Source organism: Lates calcarifer, linkage group LG7_1 (assembly GCF_001640805.2).
Source record: "Lates calcarifer isolate ASB-BC8 linkage group LG7_1, TLL_Latcal_v3, whole genome shotgun sequence".
Classification (NCBI taxonomy): domain Eukaryota; kingdom Metazoa; phylum Chordata; class Actinopteri; family Centropomidae; genus Lates; species Lates calcarifer.
In genome coordinates this window covers 2,888,849-2,910,769 of record NC_066839.1, presented here as the reverse complement: position 1 = coordinate 2,910,769, position 21,921 = coordinate 2,888,849, and the positions used below count along the sequence as shown (strand labels likewise).

At 43.9% G+C, this 21,921-nt stretch overlaps 2 protein-coding genes across 9 annotated transcripts in view; both read left to right on the top strand.

The window, feature by feature from the left end:
• The window catches only part of LOC108887455 (uncharacterized), a 50,273-nt gene extending 39,340 nt beyond the window's left edge, over nucleotides 1-10,933 (top strand). Inside the window, exon 9 of the mRNA XM_051071679.1 lies at nucleotides 10,419-10,933. Coding sequence (XP_050927636.1) covers nucleotides 10,419-10,538 — 120 coding nt within the window. The 3' untranslated portion in view covers nucleotides 10,539-10,933. The remainder of the gene's footprint in view (nucleotides 1-10,418) is intronic.
• LOC108887506 (uncharacterized) overlaps nucleotides 1-21,921 on the top strand; it is a 40,356-nt gene that overhangs the window by 5,170 nt on the left and 13,265 nt on the right. For 3 of the 8 annotated variants that reach the window (XM_051071676.1, XM_051071673.1, XM_051071672.1), the window contains exons 1-3: nucleotides 12,621-12,794; nucleotides 13,628-13,963; nucleotides 14,106-14,384. In XM_051071676.1, coding sequence (XP_050927633.1) covers nucleotides 12,734-12,794; nucleotides 13,628-13,963; nucleotides 14,106-14,384 — 676 coding nt within the window. In that variant the 5' untranslated portion in view covers nucleotides 12,621-12,733. Of the gene's footprint in view, nucleotides 1-7,465; nucleotides 7,633-8,465; nucleotides 8,802-8,943; nucleotides 9,223-12,620; nucleotides 12,795-13,627; nucleotides 13,964-14,105; nucleotides 14,385-14,484; nucleotides 14,554-15,242; nucleotides 15,339-21,921 lie in introns of those variants that run through there. The other 5 variants (XM_051071668.1, XM_051071670.1, XM_051071675.1 and 2 more) reach the window with 5 other exon arrangements.

Genomic DNA, 21,921 nt, shown 5'->3' with positions numbered 1-21,921 from the left:
TCATTAGAGGGTAAAACCTCCAGAGCTCTGCTGCTGTCCAACCCACACTCTCATCAGAACACTTCCCCTTCAGCTCTCAGAAAAAATGACTTCAGAAACACAATGATGAACCAACAGGTCTCAGGTCAGTAACATGTCATCTTTACTGTGTTCTTTCCCAGCTGCTACAGATGTGTTAAAAAAGAGACCTAAGTGCTAAGGTTGAAGGCAACTGGACTTCTTTTTTGGTTTGATGACATTTTACCTCTCATCCGAAAGTTTTCTTCAGTTCTGAAAACTGGTTGGGGAGTCCCAGGTATTTAACATCCAGGCATGGTTATGGGTTATGGTTATGGGACCCTAACGACTCACATGACGTCAGGGTGTGCATGGGGGTTGAACCTCCTGGACAAGGATCTCAGGACTGCATTGTAAGTGGCTGAAAGATGGTGTTGTAAGCCACCACCTCTGTTTTGAGATGGACGTTCCAGGACGTTCTCTATCCAAAATGTGGACGCTGTCGTCCTCAAAAGAGTGTCCCTTCTCCTTCAGGTGTAAATGAAGCGCTGAGTCTTGTCCTGATGAGCTGACTCTTCTGTGTTGTGCCATGTGTTTATGGAGTGGTTGTTTTGTTTCACCTATGTACAGGTCTAGTATTTCTCCCTGCATTGAACAGTGTACACAAGATTACTCAGCTTGTGCTTGGGAGTATTGTCTTTGGAATGAACCAGTATCTGCTTAAGGTTGTTGCCAGGTCTGAAATGCACCAGGATGTTATGTTTGGAGAAAATTCTTTTGAATTTCTCAGACAGTCCTGCCACATATGGTTTGACAATGTTGTTCTGTATTTTGTCTTGTTCACCAGTTGCTGCCCATGGCTCTTCCTGATGTTTTTTTGTTGATTTGATGAAAGCCCAGTTAGGGTATCCACGTGTCTTAAGTGCTGTTTTGAGGGGTCTGTGTTCTTTTTCCTTTCCAACTGCTTCGGGGGGAATGTTCTGTGCCTGATGGTGTAGAGTTCTGATCACACCAACTTTGTGTGCCAGGGGATGGTGGGAATCAAAGAATAGGTATTGGTCCGTGTGTGGGGGTTTTCAGTAGACTTTGATGTTGAGGCTCATCATTCTCGATGAGCATTGCGCCGTCCAAAAAAGATAACCTACGGCCTTTGGTGTCCTCCCCTGGTGAACTTGATGTGTATGTCCACTGCGTTGATATGTTCAGTGAAAGTCTCTACTTCTTGGGTTTTGATTTTGACCCAGGTGTTATCCACATACCAGAACCAGTGTCTAGGTGTTGCTCCTCTGAAAGTGATAAGTGCTTTCTCCTTGACCTCTTCCATGTAGAGGTTGGCCACGATGGGTGACATTGGGGAACCCATGGCACATCCATGCTTCTGTCTGTCATTGTATTTAAAATAGGTAGTTGTGAGGCAATGGTCAAGTAGGGTACAGATCTGGTCCGACATGAGGTTGGTCCTGTGGTGGAGGCAGTTGTCCTGCTGTAGACGCTTCCTAACAGTCTCCACAGCCTCGGCTGTGGGTATGCAGTTGTAGATATGACATCAAAGGACACCATGGTTTTGTCTGGAGCCAGTTTGAGCCTCCGGACCTTGTTGGTGAAATCCATGGAGTTCTTGACATGATGCACGGTGTTCCCCGCCAGCGGAGCTAAAATGGCGCCAAGGTGTTTGGCAATATTGTAGGTGACCAAGTTGATGCTACTTACAATGGGGCTGAGTGGGGCTCCCACTTTGTGTATCTTCAGGAGTCCAGGCCTTTTGTGTCTTGAGCCTGCTGGGCCCTCTCCACAAAGTTGGAAACTTCCTCCAGGATGGAAGAAGGCAGGAGTCACACCTGGGCTCATGTGACCCTAACAACTCGCATAACGACTGGGCGGGTCAACGATGCCCATAACCAACCCTGGAGGTTAAATACCTGGGACTCCCCAACCAGTTTTCAGAACTGAAGAAGCCTTTTGAATGACAGGTGAAATGTCTTCAAACCAAAAAAGAAGTCCAGTTGCCTTCAACCTTAGCACTTAAGACTACGATGACCGGGATGACTGAGAACCCTCACAGACATATTAAAAAAAGAGCTGCATTAATGCAAACATTTCTAACTAACAGTCTTCACACCTTTAGCCTCCTCAGTCCTTTTTCTGTTCAGGGTGTCAAACACGTCACTGTCAGAGACACAGTCTGCACTTGTTGAATCTTAATATAGTTTTCTCTCTGCAGCATTAAATGAGCTCAGATCCTGTTCTATCTGCAGAAACTTATTCCTTCTCTTAATAATGAACTATTGTCTAACAGTCAGGTCTCCATCCAACATGCTCATTGCAGTTTTACAGGATCTTTGTCAGACTGCTGTGACCTCTGACCTCTTCACTATGTTAGCTATGCTGCTTAGCCTTTGAGGGTGATGACAGGAGGCTGGATCCAGTCCCAGTGAACCTAAGCTGCATGTCTTTGGACTGTGAGAAGAAGGGCACACAGGCACAGGGAGAACATGCAAACTCCACACAGAAAAGCTCCATGTTGTTGTGAGGTGACAGAGCTAACCACTGCACCACTGTGCCGCCCTTCTGCTCATGACTCTAACTCAAAAACCAGAGCAAAAATAATCATGACCACATGACATCATACTGATCACAGGAAGTATGTGATGTTGGTCTGTATAAGATGAACCATTTTAGAGACTCTGACAGTTAGGATGGACAGAGAAAGGAGAGAGACAGAGCAGCACCATGGCTGAATTCAGATGGATTCAAATGTCTTTATTAATGATCCTGCTGCTTCAGCTCACAGGTAAGGACACATGGACATATAGAAATGACAGGATCATTGCAAGACTTATCTTTATTAATATTATCAGTGGCTTCTGATAAATGATCGTTCATTTCCGATCAGTCCAGTGTGCTGTTTGTGTTTGAAGATGAGACACATTAACAAACTTCTACTTGATGTCAAATCCTTCTCACATGAACTAGAACAGAACAATCATATTCTAACATCAGATCATTGTCTTTTATCTCGTCTTCTCAGCAACAGCTACTGGACAATATTCCTCCATCACTGTCAGAGATGAAGATGAAATCACTTTGTCCTGTGAAAATGTGAGAGATGATCAGGATCAATGTGACAGAACTACCTGGATCTTCAGTGGTTCAAGAAGCAGAACAGTAACTCTGTTTGACCATGGGAAGATTCATGAAGCAGCCAAATTTAAATCAGACAGACTGAGTCTCACAGAGAACTGTTCTCTGGTTATAAAGAAGGTCACAGATGAAGATGTTGGTTATTTCAGCTGCAGACAGTTTGACAGATCAGGACAACAAGGTCCAGCTGTTGTGGTTCATCTGTCTGTTGTTACCAGTGAGTATTTCCATCATAATGTTTTCAGCTCAAACTGTCTTGTTAGAACAAAATACTGAAACATTACAATAATTCTGATTACAGTGATGAAGTTCATTTTACTCTTGTTGTCTTTCTCTCACAATATCTCCATCTTCACCAGTGACTGAACATGAGGACAGAGATCAGGTGACATTATACTGCTCTGTGAGGACACATGACCACTGTAGACACACAGTGAAGTGGCTGTATGAGGGTAAAGATGTGGCTACAGATGACAAAGGGTTGAGGACATCATCGTCTTTCTGCAGAGCCTACGTGAACTTTCTGACTTCTCATTACATTTACAAATCAACGTCTAAGCTCTTTTCTTGTGAAGTGACTGATGGTTACAACAGGCAACAGTTTACCTTCAGCCTTCAGTCCTCACCTGAGAAGTCAGGTAAGAACATTATGAGCTGATGATCATTTATTAACTGAAGAAGAAGAACATGAGCTGTTTTCTAAACAATCATTTTTTGTGGGTTTATTTATTTGTCCAGGTGACGACTCAACAACAACAACAACAACAACAACAACAACAACAACAGCAACAACAGCAGCAACAACAACAACAACAACAGCATCTCCAACCAGTGACGCTTCAACAAAACCAACAGGTAGAGACTCAACTATTGTATGTATCTTTTCTCCGATCTCTCTCTCCCTCTCATTCTCTTCTAGTAGTAAACCTTCTCACTGTTTGGTTGTTTGTCATGAAAATAAAACAGTTATAAATAATTTAGAGGAAGCGATCTTCACTCCTTCAGCCTCCTCAGTCCTTTTTATTTTCAGGGTGTGAAACACGTCACTGTCACAGATACACAGTGTGCTCTTGAATCTTAATATAGTTTTCCTGATTCAGTGTTAAAGTGGTTAAACTTCAGTTCTAAATGCAGGAACATTTTTCTTTTCTTTGTGATCAACAGCAGTTTTACAGTCAGTTCTCTCTGTAAGATGCTCTGTTTTAGAGGCTGACAGTGTCAATGTATCTTTTAAAAATAATCTGCCTATTTCAAGATGACATCATTTGTTCTCATTTATTTAGAGACTGTTGAAATAATCAGAACAGCAGCATTGGTCAGGATGAGTTTTTTAAACCCTGATTTAAAACATCTTGTGCTAAGGTTGAAGGCAACTGGACTTCTTTTTTGGTTTGATGACATTTTACCTCTCATCCGAAAGTTTTCTTCAGTTCTGAAAACTGGTTGGGGAGTCCCAGGTATTTAACATCCAGGCATGGTTATGGGTTATGGTTATGGGACCCTAACGACTCACATGACGTCAGGGTGTGCATGGGGGTTGAACCTCCTGGACAAGGATCTCAGGACTGCATTGTAAGTGGCTGAAAGATGGTGTTGTAAGCCACCACCTCTGTTTTGAGATGGACGTTCCAGGACGTTCTCTATCCAAAATGTGGACACTGTCGTCCTCAAAAGAGTGTCCCTTCTCCTTCAGGTGTAAATGAAGCGCTGAGTCTTGTCCTGATGAGCTGACTCTTCTGTGTTGTGCCATGTGTTTATGGAGTGGTTGTTTTGTTTCACCTATGTACAGGTCTAGTATTTCTCCCTGCATTGAACAGTGTACACAAGATTACTCAGCTTGTGCTTGGGAGTATTGTCTTTGGAATGAACCAGTATCTGCTTAAGGTTGTTGCCAGGTCTGAAATGCACCAGGATGTTATGTTTGGAGAAAATTCTTTTGAATTTCTCAGACAGTCCTGCCACATATGGTTTGACAATGTTGTTCTGTATTTTGTCTTGTTCACCAGTTGCTGCCCATGGCTCTTCCTGATGTTTTTTTGTTGATTTGATGAAAGCCCAGTTAGGGTATCCACGTGTCTTAAGTGCTGTTTTGAGGGGTCTGTGTTCTTTTTCCTTTCCAACTGCTTTGGGGGGAATGTTCTGTGCCTGATGATGTAGAGTTCTGATCACACCAACTTTGTGTGCCAGGGGATGGTGGGAATCAAAGAATAGGTATTGGTCCGTGTGTGGGGGTTTTCAGTAGACTTTGATGTTGAGGCTCATCATTCTCGATGAGCATTGCACCGTCCAAAAAAGATAACCTACGGCCTTTGGTGTCCTCCCCTGGTGAACTTGATGTGTATGTCCACTGCGTTGATATGTTCAGTGAAAGTTTCTACTTCTTGGGTTTTGATTTTGACCCAGGTGTTATCCACATACCAGAACCAGTGGCTAGGTGTTGCTCCTCTGAAAGTGATAAGTGCTTTCTCCTTGACCTCTTCCATGTAGAGGTTGGCCACGATGGGTGACATTGGGGAACCCATGGCACATCCATGCTTCTGTCTGTCATTGTATTTAAAATAGGTAGTTGTGAGGCAATGGTCAAGTAGGGTACAGATCTGGTCTGACATGAGGTTGGTCCTGTGGTGGAGGCAGTTGTCCTGCTGTAGACGCTTCCTAACAGTCTCCACAGCCTCGGCTGTGGGTATGCAGTTGTAGATATGACATCAAAGGACACCATGGTTTTGTCTGGAGCCAGTTTGAGCCTCCGGACCTTGTTGGTGAAATCCATGGAGTTCTTGACATGATGCACGGTGTTCCCCGCCAGCGGAGCTAAAATGGCGCCAAGGTGTTTGGTAATATTGTAGGTGACCAAGTTGATGCTACTTACAATGGGGCTGAGTGGGGCTCCCACTTTGTGTATCTTCAGGAGTCCATAAATGCAGGGAGTATTATCACCAGGGTAGAGGCGATAATATGCTCGGTGGTCAATAACTTTATCCCCCTCCAGTCTCTGTAAACATGTCTATGACTTACTTCTTGTAGCCAGCCGTGGGGTCTCGTTTGAGGACCTCATAGGTGTTACTGTCACTGAGTAGTGTAGAAACTCAGGGTAGTGATGGCCTTTCTTTCCTGGGTGGTGACATTGGAAAGAGGTATCTTGGCACTGGATAGGGCTGCGGATACCTTAATCTGTTCTGCCTCTGATTGTGTAATTGTGATTGTTGGTTTTTATGGCTGATTCTGTAGCTGTAATGAGATCCACTGTGAGCAGTTGTTGTGGAGATACGGCAAAGTTGAGTCCTTTGGCTACGACTTCCCTTTCTGTTGTGGTGAGGTCCCTATCCGGATTTTTAACCCACTTGTTCTGGTTGTCTCCAGAAGCAGCAACATTCTGTGGAGGTTTGGATGATCCCAGAGGTCTTGACGTAGCATAGGTCCTGGTTTGAAGGCGTAGGAATTTGCGGGTTTGTTGCTCCTTGCCTTTTGTGTGTTGAGCCTGCTGGGCCCTCTCCACAAAGTTGGAAACTTCCTCCAGGATGGAAGAAAGCAGGAGTCACACCTGGGCTCATGTGACCCTAACAACTCGCATAACGACTGGGCGGGTCAACGATGCCCATAACCAACCCTGGAGGTTAAATACCTGGGACTCCCCAACCAGTTTTCAGAACTGAAGAAGCCTTTTGAACGACAGGTGAAATGTCTTCAAACCAAAAAAGAAGTCCAGTTGCCTTCAACCTTAGCACTTAAGACTACGATGACCGGGATGACTGAGAACCCTCACAGACATATTAAAAAAAGAGCTGCATTAATGCAAACATTTCTAACTAACAGTCTTCACACCTTTAGCCTCCTCAGTCCTTTTTCTGTTCAGGGTGTCAAACACGTCACTGTCAGAGACACAGTCTGCACTTGTTGAATCTTAATATAGTTTTCTCTCTGCAGCATTAAATGAGCTCCGATCCTGTTCTATCTGCAGAAACTTATTCCTTCTCTTAATAATGAACTATTGTCTAACAGTCAGGTCTCCATCTAACATGCTCATTGCAGTTTTACAGGATCTTTGTCAGACTGCTGTGACCTCTGACCTCTTCACTATGTTAGCTATACTGCTTAGCCTTTGAGGGTGATGACAGGAGGCTGGATCCAGTCCCAGTGAACCTAAGCTGCATGTCTTTGGACTGTGAGAAGAAGGGCACACAGGCACAGGGAGAACATGCAAACTCCACACAGAAAAGCTCCATGTTGTTGTGAGGTGACAGAGCTAACCACTGCACCACTGTGCCGCCCTTCTGCTCATGACTCTAACTCAAAAACCAGAGCAAAAATAATCATGACCACATGACAGAATACTGATCACAGGAAGTATGTGATGTTGGTCTGTATAAGATGAACCATTTTAGAGACTCTGACAGTTAGGATGGACAGAGAAAGGAGAGAGACAGAGCAGCACCATGGCTGAATTCAGATGGATTCAAATGTCTTTATTAATGATCCTGCTGCTTCAGTTCACAGGTAAGGACACATGGACATATAGAAATGACAGGATCATTGCAAGACTGATCTTTGGGCTCCAGGCCACTTTTGTCAGTGTAGTTGGGCCTCAGACCACTTTCTATTTAAACAACTGTATCAATCCAATACTGCAAGATATAAGCAAGTAACTGATAGAATTTTCTTCAGCACAACCTGGGCTATTTGAATATGTGTGTCTCTATAATGTAACAAGACGTTTTAAATAGTTTGAACACCATAAACCCAAAAGGAAAAATAAAACGGAACCAAAAGCTATAATTTTTTTTCAACTGTTTTCTCACGGTTCAACAACACAGCTTATGATTGGTTTACACAGTCAATATGGCTGCCATGAATGTCTTTAATCAGAACACGGTAACAGTTGTTCTGATAATGAACAATGCATTAATGAGGACGCAGAACACGGAGTTATCCACTGCTTTGTTCCGGAAATGCTGAACAATGGCACCAGGTTCCATGATGGATTACAAAGACCCTGGAAGGATTCTAATCACAAACGACGGCTTGTTGTAAAGGCAGAACAGAGCGGAGCAGGGCAGTTTTTAAAGTTAGTTTCTACATCAATGCGTTACAGAAATATTAATGAAAGTATCAGACGAGTACTTTTCCAGTCGTCTGCCACTGGAGGGAGCCTGTTATCAGTGGCTTCTGATGGATGATCGTTCATTTCCGATCAGTCCAGTGTGCTGTTTGTGTTTGAAGATGAGACACATTAACAAACTTCTACTTGATGTCAAATCCTTCTCACATGAACTAGAACAGAACAATCATATTCTAACATCAGATCATTGTCTTTTATCTCGTCTTCTCAGCAACAGCTACTGGACAATATTCCTCCATCTTCACTGTCAGAGATGAAGATGAAGCCACTTTGTCCTGTGAAAATGTGATAGATGATCAGGATCAATGTGACAGAACTGACTGGATCTTTATTGGTTCAGGAAGCAGAACAGTAACTCTGTTTGAACATGGGAAGATTCATGAAGCAGCCAAATCTAAATCAGACAGACTGAGTGTCACAGAGAACTGTTCTCTGGTTATAAAGAAGGTCACAGTTAAGGATGTTGGTCGTTACATCTGCAGACAGTTTGACAGATCAGGACAACAACAAGATCCAGATGCTCTGGTTGAACTGTCTGTTGTTACCAGTGAGTATTTCCATCATAATGTTTTCAGCTCAAACTGTCTTGTTAGAACAAAATACTGAAACATTACAATAATTCTGATTACAGTGATGAAGTTCATTTTACTCTTGTTGTCTTTCTCTCACAATATCTCCATCTTCACCAGTGACTGAACATGAGGACAGAGATCAGGTGACATTATACTGCTCTGTGTGGACATATGACCACTGTATACACACAGTGAAGTGGCTGTATGAGGGTAAAGATGTGGCTACAGATCACAGAGACGTGAGGACATCATCGTCTTTCTGCAGAGCCTCTGTGACCTTTCTGACTTCTCATTACATTTACAAATCAACGTCTAAGCTCTTTTCTTGTGAAGTGACTGATGGTTACAACGGGCAACAGTTTACCTTCAGCCTTCAGTCCTCACCTGAGAAGTCAGGTAAGAACATTATGAGCTGATGATCATTTATTAACTGAAGAAGAAGAACATGAGCTGTTTTCTAAACAATCATTTTTTGTGGTTTGTTCATTTGTCCAGGTGACGACTCAACAACAACAACAACAACAACAACAACAACATCAGCATCTCCATCTCCAACCAGTGATGCTTCGACAAAAGGTAGAGACTCAACTATTTTATGTATCTTTTTCTACCACCTCTCTCTCTCTCTCTCTCTCTCTCTCTCTTATCTCTCTCTCTCTCTCTCTCTCTCTCTCTCTTATCTCTCTCTCTCTCTCCCTCTCTCTCCCTCTCTCTCTCTCTCTCTCTCTCTCTCTCTCTCTCTCTCTCTCTCTCTCTCTCTCTCTCTCTCTCGGCTGTGGGTGGAGATATTCTCTTATTCAGTCTCCACCTTCACCAGTGACTGAACATAAGGATGATGATCAGGTGACATTAAACTGCTCTGTGTCAGCATATGGAGAGTGTAGTTACACAGTGTAGTGGCTGTATGAGGGTAAAGATGTGGACAAAGCTAACAAAGACATGATGACATCATCATCTGCTCAGCCAATGAGAGCTTTACAACATCTCATTACGTTCACACATCAAAGAATTATCAGTTATTCAAGTGTAAAGTGCAAATGCTGCACATCATGTGTTTATATCAGCCCATTCAGGAATAAGTGATGTATGCATCACCAGTACATACATAACATTTCCCTCCTCTTTCTCTCCAGACTGGTGGAGGTTCATCATTGTGTCTGTGGGTTTAGCAGCACTCATAACAATAGTTGTGGCAGTCAACATATGGTCAAGAACTGAAGGTGAGAACATTCACAGATGAAACTTAGAAACAGGAAGTTTTGATGAAGCTGGATTTTCACTGTTGAAGCTGAAGTCGACTGTTTTTTTGTCTTTTCAGGGAAAAAAACACAGACGGATGAAAACAGTGAGTTTTTAACATTGTGTTCTTTTTGAGTTTGAATACAGTTCTTCTAAGTTTCTTTAGACAAACTCACCTGCAGAATAAATGTAATGTAATGTAACAGGTATCTTTACACTGTCAAGTTCTCTCTGATGAACTTATGCTCAGTTTGGGACAGTGGACACCTAAAGATCACAGAGGTGGGACTGGGACTGGAAAGTTGTCAGTGTGTCAGAGTCTGGCTTTGATTGTGTTGTGTTGTTCTTCACAGGTGTGTGATGATGAAGATGATGGTAGAGTGACTTATGAAAACATCAGATCTTCTGATGGAGTTGGACTGAATCTTCTGCCTCTGTCAGACTCCACTGATCAGCACAACATGAAGAAATGAGTCCATTTCAGCTGCATCAGTGCAGTTTACCTGAGGAACTGAAGCTTTGAAAGAACAGAAACAGTCAAAGATCATTTTTAGAGAGTTATTATTTAGAGTTTCGTCTGACTTGGACAACAATATTCAAGTCTTGATTTCATCTCATGTGTCTTTTCCTGCATCAGCTGTTCAAACTTTTCTCATCTGTGTCCAGATCAGGTTTTAAATTCACCAAACAGGGAGGAGAATTTAACACTCGCTTTGAGCTCAGTTTTTGTGTGAACAGAGGTCCAGAGGTCACAGAGGTCACAGAGGTCAGGGGCCCCAGGACCAGAGCAGTTTAAGCTGCTGACTATCACTCAGTTAGAGGGAGATCGTACCTGCTCACCAAAGTTAAATAGAGCAACAACAGGTGTTCAAGCCACAGAGTTGGAATGACAGAGGCTCCATTCTCCCTATTAGAAGTCAGTGTACCATCAAAATGAATGCTAAAGTCAGATAGTTACATAATGTTACTTTAAATTTAGCTAAATTGATATTGCTGTGTTACTTCTAATTTTTTCTTTAATTAATGTTTAACTCCGTTTTTTATTTCAATTATTTTAATGATCATTTTCAGGATTTATTGCTGTAAGTTGCCTTGTTGTCCAGCAGGGGGAGTAGTAGGTTCACTAGCAGGACAATGTGAAAAGCATAAGTAATAACCCAACACCACATGGCTGCTTGAAATGTAAATAAGCTTTCTTTATGTTCTGCTCTGAAAGTCATTAAAGCAAAGAGGAAGTGGAACAACACTCGTCCTGGCTGAGTTACTTTTGAGAGTCAAATGAAACAGATAAGTGAGAGGAAAGTGTGGAGTTTCTGTTTGTATGAGCAAAGGAAGAATGTAAGGTCTGTCTGCATGAAAGCAACAAGACACAAGAGGGACAAGAAGCAACTTCATCCAAAGTCACTGAAGAGGAAGTGACACTTCACTCATGACAACATTTCTATTCAAAACACAAAATGACCACAAGGAGGCGCAAAAAGACTCAACATATATAACCTCCCTCCTCTTATCCTCCTCTAGTAGTAAACCTTCCCTGTGTTGGTTGAACAGCTCTGTTCACACTAAGATGTGTCTGAATCCAGATAGAAATGCAGACAAAATGACGTCAGAACACACAGAACCTGAGAAATGGATCAACATCACCAAACACTCTGAGCTAAAATAAATGTAAATACATTTCAAACAGCTTAAAGGACCAGGTCGTCTCTGCAGGGAGCATGTAGCATCAAAAACAGAGTTCAATAAGTGTCTCTTTGTCTTATGTCCTAATGAAGAGTCAAGTGTGTGTTTCTGTGAGCCTCACATGTTTATCTGATGTTTATCAGGTCGTCATTAGAGGGTAAAACCTCCAGAGCTCTGCTGCTGTCCAACCCACACTCTCATCAAAACACTTCCCCTTCAGCTCTCAGAAAAAATGACTTCAGAGACACAATGAGGAACCAACAGGTCTCAGGTCAGTAACATGTCATCTTATCTGTGTTCTTTCCCAGCTGCTACAGACGTGTTAAAAAAAGAGCTGCATTAATGCAAACATTTCTAACTAACAGTCTTCACACCTTTAGCCTCCTCAGTCCTTTTTCTGTTCAGGGTGTCAAACACGTCACTGTCAGAGACACAGTCTGCACTTGTTGAATCTTAATATAGTTTTCTCTCTGCAGCATTAAATGAGCTCAGATCCTGTTCTATCTGCAGAAACTTATTCCTTCTCTTAATAATGAACTATTGTCTAACAGTCAGGTCTCCATCCAACATGCTCATTGCAGTTTTACAGGATCTTTGTCAGACTGCTGTGACCTCTGACCTCTTCACTATGTTAGCTATGCTGCTTAGCCTTTGAGGGTGATGACAGGAGGCTGGATCCAGTCCCAGTGAACCTAAGCTGCATGTCTTTGGACTGTGAGAAGAAGGGCACACAGGCACAGGGAGAACATGCAAACTCCACACAGAAAAGCTCCATGTTGTTGTGAGGTGACAGAGCTAACCACTGCACCACTGTGCCACCCTTCTGCTCATGACTCTAACTCAAAAACCAGAGCAAAAATAATCATGACCACATGACATCATACTGATCACAGGAAGTATGTGATGTTGGTCTGTATAAGATGAACCATTTTAGAGACTCTGACAGTTAGGATGGACAGAGAAAGGAGAGAGACAGAGCAGCACCATGGCTGAATTCAGATGGATTCAAATGTCTTTATTAATGATCCTGCTGCTTCAGTTCACAGGTAAGGACACATGGACATATAGAAATGACAGGATCATTGCAAGACTGATCTTTGGGCTCCAGGCCACTTTTGTCAGTGTAGTTGGGCCTCAGACCACTTTCTATTTAAACAACTGTATCAATCCAATACTGCAAGATATAAGCAAGTAACTGATAGAATTTTCTTCAGCACAACCTGGGCTATTTGAATATGTGTGTCTCTATAGTGTAACAAGACATTTTAAATAGTTTGAACACCATAAACCCAAAAGGAAAAATAAAACGGAACCAAAAGCTATAATTTTTTTTCAACTGTTTTCTCACGGTTCAACAACACAGCTTATGATTGGTTTACACAGTCAATATGGCTGCCATGAATGTCTTTAATCAGAACACGGTAACAGTTGTTCTGATAATGAACAATGCATTAATGAGGACGCAGAACACGGAGTTATCCACTGCTTTGTTCCGGAAATGCTGAACAATGGCACCAGGTTCCATGATGGATTACAAAGACCCTGGAAGGATTCTAATCACAAACGACGGCTTGTTGTAAAGGCAGAACAGAGCGGAGCAGGGCAGTTTTTAAAGTTAGTTTCTACATCAATGCGTTACAGAAATATTAATGAAAGTATCAGACGAGTACTTTTCCAGTCGTCTGCCACTGGAGGGAGCCTGTTATCAGTGGCTTCTGATGGATGATCGTTCATTTCCGATCAGTCCAGTGTGCTGTTTGTGTTTGAAGATGAGACACATTAACAAACTTCTACTTGATGTCAAATCCTTCTCACATGAACTAGAACAGAACAATCATATTCTAACATCAGATCATTGTCTTTTATCTCGTCTTCTCAGCAACAGCTACTGGACAATATTCCTCCATCACTGTCAGAGATGAAGATGAAGCCACTTTGTCCTGTGAAAATGTGAGAGATGATCAGGATCAATGTGACAGAACTACCTGGATCTTCAGTGGTTCAGGAAGCAGATCATCAGTACCTCTGTTTGACCATGGGAAGATTCACAGAGCAGCCAAATCTAAATCAGACAGACTGAGTCTCACAGAGAACTGTTCTCTGGTTATAAAGAAGGTCACAGATGAGGATGTTGGTCGTTACATCTGCAGACAGTTTTACAGATCAGGACGACAACAAGATCCAGATGTTCATGTTGTTCTGTCTGTTGTTACCAGTGAGTATTTCCATCATAATGTTTTCAGCTCAAACTGTCTTGTTAGAACAAAATACTGAAACATTACAATAATTCTGATTACAGTGATGAAGTTCATTTTACTCTTGTTGTCTTTCTCTCACAATATCTCCATCTTCACCAGTGACTGATCGTGTTGACATTGATCAGGTGACATTATACTGCTCTGTGTGGACATATGACCACTGTAGACACACAGTGAAGTGGCTGTATGAGGGTAAAGATGTGGCTACAGATGACAAAGGGTTGAGGACATCATCGTCTTCCTGCAGAGCCTCTGTGACCTTTCTGACTTCTCATTACATTTACAAATCAACGTCTAAGCTTTTTTCTTGTGAAGTGACTGATGGTTACAACGGGCAACAGTTTACCTTCAGCCTTCAGTCCTCACCTGAGAAGTCAGGTAAGAACATTATGAGCTGATGATCATTTATTAACTGAAGATGAAGAACATGAGCTGTTTTCTAAACAATCAGTTTTTGTGGGTTTATTTATTTGTCCAGGTGACGACTCAACAACAACAACAACAACAACAACATCTCCAACCAGTGACGCTTCAACAAAACCAACAGGTAGAGACTCAACTATTGTATGTATCTTTTGTCCGATCTCTCTCTCCCTCTCATTCTCTTCTAGTAGTAAACCTTCTCACTGTTTGGTTGTTTGTCATGAAAATAAAACAGTTATAAATAATTTAGAGGAAACGATCTTCACTCCTTCAGCCTCCTCAGTCCTTTTTATTTTCAGGGTGTGAAACACGTCACTGTCACAGATACACAGTGTGCTCTTGAATCTTAATATAGTTTTCCTGATTCAGTGTTAAAGTGGTTAAACTTCAGTTCTAAATGCAGGAACATTTTTCTTTTCTTTGTGATCAACAGCAGTTTTACAGTCAGTTCTCTCTGTAAGATGCTCTGTTTTAGAGGCTGACAGTTTAGAATGAGAACATGTAAAGAAAAGAGACAGAGCAGCTCGATGCTTCATGACAAAACAAACTTTATTAGTAGTGTTAATGTATTTTATTTACTATCTTTCATTTATGAGCAGCCAGTTATGTTGTTTGCATTTGAAGATGAGACACATTAAACTTGTGTTGTATCATTCTCACATTAATCAGAAGATAACAGCCATATTCTGATATCAGATCAAAGTCTTTGTTCTCTTCTTCTCAGCAGCAGTAACTGGACAATATCCCCCCTTCTCTGTTAGATGGTGAACATGAGCTGTTTTCTAAAAAGCTTGGTTTTGTTTATTTGTCCAGGTGACGACACAACAACAGCAACAATAAGAAACAGTGTAAAACCAGGTGTGACCACGACAGCAACTACAACCAGTGATGCTTCAATAAAACCAACAGGTAGAGACTCAACTATTTTATGTACCTTTTTCTACCACCTCTCTCTCTCTCTCTCTCTCTCTCTCTCTTCCTCTCTTCCTCTCTCTCTCTCTCTCTCTCTCTCGCTCTCTCTCTCTCTCTCTCTCTCTCTCTCTGAGTGAGTGTGTTTTGGAGTGTGAGCGGAGGAGTTGGATGAAATTGAGTATTTTCTCTCTTTCTGTTTCTTTTTTCTGTATTATTTTCGGTGGTGCGTGTTTATGAATGTAGGTGTTCTAGTTTAATTTCGTTTTTGTTGGTTTCTCTTCGTTAGTTTAGTGTTTGTTTGTTTGTCCTTTGTTTGTCAGCCTCGCTCTGAGGAGCTGAGCATGGCGTCCAGCAGCGCCTTCTCCAGGCTGACGCGGAAGCACGGTATTAAAACCGGAGCTGGCTCTCCGTGCAGTGTGGAGGAGGTAGCACTGGCTGTGGGGGAAATAATTGGGCACGGCTCTGTGAAGTCCGCTGCCCGTATGAACAGTGCGGTGGTTCTGTTCCTGGAGAAGGTAGAACAGGTGAACAGGTTGGTGGAGACAGGCATCACGGTGAATGGGATGTTTGAGCCGGTGATCCCGCTGACACAGCCGGCCACAAAAATCACTTTGTCAAACGTGCCACCTTTTATAAGTGATGAGTTCCTGATCAAAGAACTATCGAGACATGGGAAGGTGGTGTCCCCGATAAGGAAAGTGCTATCGGGCTGTAAGTCTCCCCTGCTGAGACACGTGGTGTCTCACCGCAGGCAGCTCTTCATGCTGCTTAACAACAAGAATGAAGAGTTTGATTACCGCTTCCGAGTCCGTGTGGACGACTTTGATTACATTTTGTTTGCAACATCATCCTCTGTAAAATGCTTTGGATGTGGTGAAGAGGGACATTTAATCAAGGCCTGTCCTAACCGCGCTTCCCCCCCTGTCCCCCCGAACGCGGCTGGCGCCGCTGCTGCCGCTGGACCTTCCGCTCCGGCGGCGGGGCGGGCGGTGGCCGCTGCCGCTGCCGTTGCCGTTGGCCGACCCGTTCCGGCGGCGAGGCGTGCGGCTGCGGTGCCCGCTGCCGCGGTGCGAGGGAAAGATGCAGGAGCTGCAGAGAAACAACAGGCTACAGAGATGCAGAGCCAGGTTGAAAAGAGCACTGAGGTGAGTGGTGAGGAGGAGGTGGGAGGTGAAACGGGTGAGGTGACTGGTAAAGGTGAGGTGACAGGTAAGGCTGGGGTGAGAGGTGATACTTCAGATGAAGTGGCTGGTGATTTGGTGAAGGATGTGGGTGAAACAGGTGTAGGGAGAGAGGCAGGTAAGGTTCCTGGTGAAGTAGGCATGGAAAACCAAAGGGCAGGTGAACTTGGGGAGGTGGGTGAACCAGGTGAGGTGGAAGAGGCAAGTGAGGATGTAGGTGAGTTGGGTGAGGTTAGTAAAGTAACAGATGAGCTGTGTGAAGGAGTTGAGGTCGCTGGTGACCAGGGTGAAGCAGGTAAGAAAGGAGAGGTAGGTGAGGTGACAGGTGAGTCATGTGAGGCAGGTACAGTAACAGGTGAGCTGTGTGAGGAGAACACAGTGGCTGAGGCTGAGGAGATGGAGGCCTGTGAGGCTGGGGGGAAGTCTGCTCCTCTTAAACAGCGCAGTAAGAGGAGAAATATGGTGAGCGTGGAGGTCGGGGGTAAAGCCGGACGTCTGGCAGGTAAAGCGAGTGCTGCAGAGAACAGAGCAGCTCTGTCTGACAGCAGTGACACTGAAGGCTGTGTGTCTGACAGCAGTGACCTGTCTCACACTCAGCAGGCTGCTGCTCAGGTCTATCCTGCAAATGCACTCAAGTCCTTTCTGCAGCAGACCAAAGGAATGAGGAATCTTATGTTAGAGCAGTACTTCCCTGACATGCAGGGTTTCTATAAGTCAGCCAGATATATCATCAAACACAGAGCTGAGTCAGAGCTGACAGACCAAGAAATATTCAGACTGAAAAAACTGATCATTAAAGTCAGAAAACAACTCGTCTCTTAATGATGATGAAAGAACAGATTTTATTCCTATTTATTTCTTTGATTGTTTTTAGTCTTGTTCTTAGCATCTTCATCATTATGGATGTTTTTAAAGTAGGCAGTCTGAATGTTAATGGTGCCAGAGAATCACGGAAGAGAGCAGTAGTGTTTGAAATGGCTAAAATGAAACACATTGATGTCCTGTTTTTACAAGAAACACACAGTGATGTTGGGAATGAGGCTGACTGGAGCAGAGAATGGGAAGGAGAAGTGATTTTAAGCCATAACACCACCCTCAGTGGTGGAGTGGGCTTCCTGTTCTCTGGAGGTTTTACTCCAACCTCTCTGGAGGTCAGGCCTGTTGTGGAGGGGAGGTGCCTTTTAGCCAAAGCTCATTTTGATCATTTTAATGTGGTTTTTATCAACATCTATGCTCCAAACAGTGGTACAGAGAGGAAGCACTTCTTTGAAAAAGTGAATGAGGTTTTAAACAGCTGTAGCTTGGAGGATTATTTATTCGTGGGCGGGGATTTTAACTGCACTGAAAATGGTTTTTTAGATCGAAACCATGCAGAGCCTCATCCAGTATCCCAGCATGCCTTGAGGCAGCTGGTCTCGTCTCATGGCCTGGTGGACGTGTGGAGAAGGATGCACACGGGCTGCAGACAGTACACATGGTCCCACGTTAGAGAAAACACCATCTCTTTGGCCAGACTGGATCGGTTTTATGTTCTTAAGCACAGAGTCAGTGCTGTTAAAGCGTGTAGGATTTTACCAGTTGGTTTTACAGATCATTCTTTGGTTTTATGTAACGTTTTTATCAGAAACATTTTACATAAAAGCGCCTATTGGCATTTTAACTCTGTTTTAACTGTCGACAAATCTTTCAAAGAGGCTTTAAGCTGGTTTTGGAATGATTTTAGACAGAAGAAAAAGGAGTTTGTCAGTCTGAGGCAGTGGTGGGACCATGGAAAGGTTCAAATTAAACTTTTATGTCAGCAGCACACGCTCAATGTCACACGAGACATCACCAGATCTATCAGAGATCTGGAGACTGATATTGTGGATCTCGAGTGTGTGGGTGACTCCACAGGAAATCGAGGATATATTGAAATCCTCAAGACTAAAAAGATGGCATTAGCCAACCTGCTGGACACTAAAGTACAGGGTGCGCTGGTCCGGTCCCGGGTTCAGAACATCACAGAGATGGATGCTCCATCGAGTTTCTTCTTTGGACTAGAGAAGAGACAAGGGCAGAGGAGACAGATCCACTCTCTACTCTCTGAGACGGGACAAGAGCTGACAGAGCCAGGCCTGATAAGGAGAAGGGCTGTTGACTTTTATACCTCTTTGTTTAAAAGTGAGTTTAAGGGAAATGAGGAACTGATGGAGGAGGTCTGTGGTGGACTTCCTCAAGTGTCCAGTGAGACTAACTCACAGCTCGACAGCCCACTGACTCTACCTGAGCTGTACGCTGCTCTGCAGAGTATGCAGGGGCGAAAGGCTCCAGGCATCGACGGCCTCACTGTGGAATTCTACAAAGCCTTCTGGGACATCTTGGCTCATGACATTTTAGATGTTTTTAATGAGAGCCTGGTGTCAGGGTCACTGCCTCTGTCATGTCGCAGAGCCATCATCACCCTCCTGCCCAAGAAAGGCAACTTACAGGATATCAGGAACTGGCGTCCTGTCTCTCTCCTCTGCACCGACTACAAAATACTGTCCAAAGCTCTGGCCAATCGGCTGAGAGGAACCATGGAGCAGATTCTCCACCGGGACCAGACGTACTGTGTGCCCGGCAGGTCCATGGTAGATAATATCTACCTCATTCGGGATGTTTTGGAGGTCTCCAGTTCATTAGGCATAAACACTGGACTGATCTCATTAGATCAAGAAAAGGCTTTTGACCGCGTTGAACACGGCTTCCTCTGGAAGGTTATGGAGAGGTTTGGGTTCAGCGCTGGTCTCATAGCCAAGATCAAGGTGTTGTACAGTGACATTGAGAGTGTGCTGAAGTTTAATGGTGGCCTGTGTGCTCCTTTTAGAGTGCATAGAGGCGTCCGGCAGGGCTGTGCTCTGTCTGGGATGCTCTATGCACTCTCCCTGGAACCCCTCCTACAAAAGATAAGGTCATCTGTTCGAGGCCTGATTTTACCTGGTTTTAACAGCAGTGTGGTTTTATCTGCTTACGCTGACGATGTCGTTGTTTTTATTAAAGATCAACAAGACGTGTGTGTTTTAAACTCTGTGATTGAGAAGTTTTCTGTTGTGTCGGCTGCGAGGGTGAACTGGAGGAAGAGTGAAGCCCTTGCTGTTGGTGAGTGGCGTGAGGGCCTCCCTGTTCTCCCTCAGAGCCTCACATGGAAAAGGGGGGGTTTAAAATATCTTGGTGTTTATATAGGAAACAGCGACATCGAAAAGAAAAACTGGGAAAACATTATAGATAAAGTAGATAATAAACTGGCTAAGTGGAGGTGGATCCACACACAGATGTCCTTTAGAGGGAGGGTCCTTATTTTGAATAACCTGGTGGCTTCTCTGTTGTGGCACCGGTTAGCCTGTCTGGACCCTCCATCAGGTCTTATTGCTCAGATCCAAGCAAAGATGGTTGATTTTTTCTGGGATAAATTACATTGGGTTCCACAATCAGTGTTGTTTTTATCCAGAGATGAGGGAGGCCAGGGCCTGGTCCACCTGGCCAGCAGGGCCGCCACCTTCAGGCTCCAGTTTATTCAGAGATACCTGACTGGACCTGAGGATCTGGTGTGGAGAGATGTGGCCAGCTGCATACTCAGACGTGTTAATAACCTGGGGCTGGATGCTGCTCTGTTTTTAACTGATTCTAAGTTTTTAAAGTTAGGCGGGTTGCCTCCTTTTTATCAGGGTGTTTTTAAATCCTGGGCGCTGTTTAAATGTAAAAGAAGTGAGAAGTGTAACTCTCTGTACTGGTTGTTGAAGGAGCCTTTAATCTGTGGTGCCAAACTGGACGTGTGCTGCAGCACCGTGCCTGGGCTGATGGGGGCGCTGTGCAGATCAAAAATGTTCTGCCTGAAGCAGCTGGTAGAAGCAGCAGGACCGGCGCTCATGGACAGCCCAGCTCTGAGCTCTGTGCTGGGACTGCGCTCTGTCCGTCTGACGCAGAGGAGCCTGGAGCTCTGGAAGAAGAGGCTGACAGAGAAGGAGAGAGTCCTGCTCCTTAAACACAGCAGGGGAGAAGCTGAGCCTGACCCCACAGACCCGTACCCAGAGATCCACCTGTGCCCTGGGTTCATAGAGCTCAGCGGCCCCCTACTGAAGCACACTGACAAAAAAACACTAAGCTTGCACAAGGCTGACAAAAAAACTCTGTACACAAGTTGTGTAAAAACTATTTTCAAAACACGGCTGTGTGACAGAGCAGAGTGTGTGTGGACTGAGAGGCTGGGCGGCCTGAGCCCACAGTGGAGAACACTTTATAAACCTCCTGTGAAAAAGAGAACCGGAGATCTCCAGTGGAGGATTTTACATGGTGCTATCGCAACCAATGCCTTTTTATCTGTTATTAATCCCAGTGTTGTGAATGAGTGCCCATTCTGTGGATTGACTGAAAACATCTTTCATGTTTTTACTGAGTGCAGGAGACTGGCAGAGATTTTTAACGTTTTAACTCGTGTTTTTAACCTGTTTGGTGTCGTTTTTACTGCCCCTGTTTTCATTTGTGGAGTTGGTTTTAAGAAAACAGAAAAAGCAAAGTGTCAACTCCTGAACTTTTTAATTGGTGAAGCAAAAATGTCAATCTACCTGACTCGTAGAGACAAACTGCAGGGTGGGCCGATTACTGACGCTGTGACCCTGTGGAAGCTCAACGTGAAGGCCAGACTGAGGCTGGAGTTCAGCTTCCACAGGATCACAGGGAATATAGATGTGTTTGAACAGCAATGGGCTCATGAGGAGCTGCTGTGCAGAGTGACCGGCACAGAGCTAATATTTACACCTTTCCTCAACTGATTTGTTGATCGTAAAACTGTCTGTGTGATTTTTAAACCAAATGTAAATAAAGTACTGTTAAAAAATCAAAATCAAAAATCTCTTCCTCTCTTCCTCTCTCTCTCTCTCTCTCTCTCTCGCTCTCTCTCTCTCTCTCTCTCTCTCTCTCTCTCTCTCTCTCTCTCTCTCGGCTGTGGGTGGAGATATTCTCTTATTCAGTCTCCACCTTCACCAGTGACTGAACATAAGGATGATGATCAGGTGACATTAAACTGCTCTGTGTCAGCATATGGAGAGTGTAGTTACACAGTGTAGTGGCTGTATGAGGGTAAAGATGTGGACAAAGCTAACAAAGACATGATGACATCATCAACTGCTCAGCCAATGAGAGCTTTGCCCCGGAGGCATCCTAACCAAATGCCCAAACCACCTCAACTGGCTCCTTTCAACGTGAAGGAGCAGGGGCTCTACGCAGAGTTCCCTCTGGATTTCCACGCTTCTCAACCTATCTCTAAAGCTGAGCCCAGACACCCCGACCTCGTGACCATAGGTGAGGGTTGGAACGTAGATCGACTGGTAAATTGAGAGCTTTGCCTTCCGACTCAGCTCCCTCTTCACCACAACGGTTGAGTA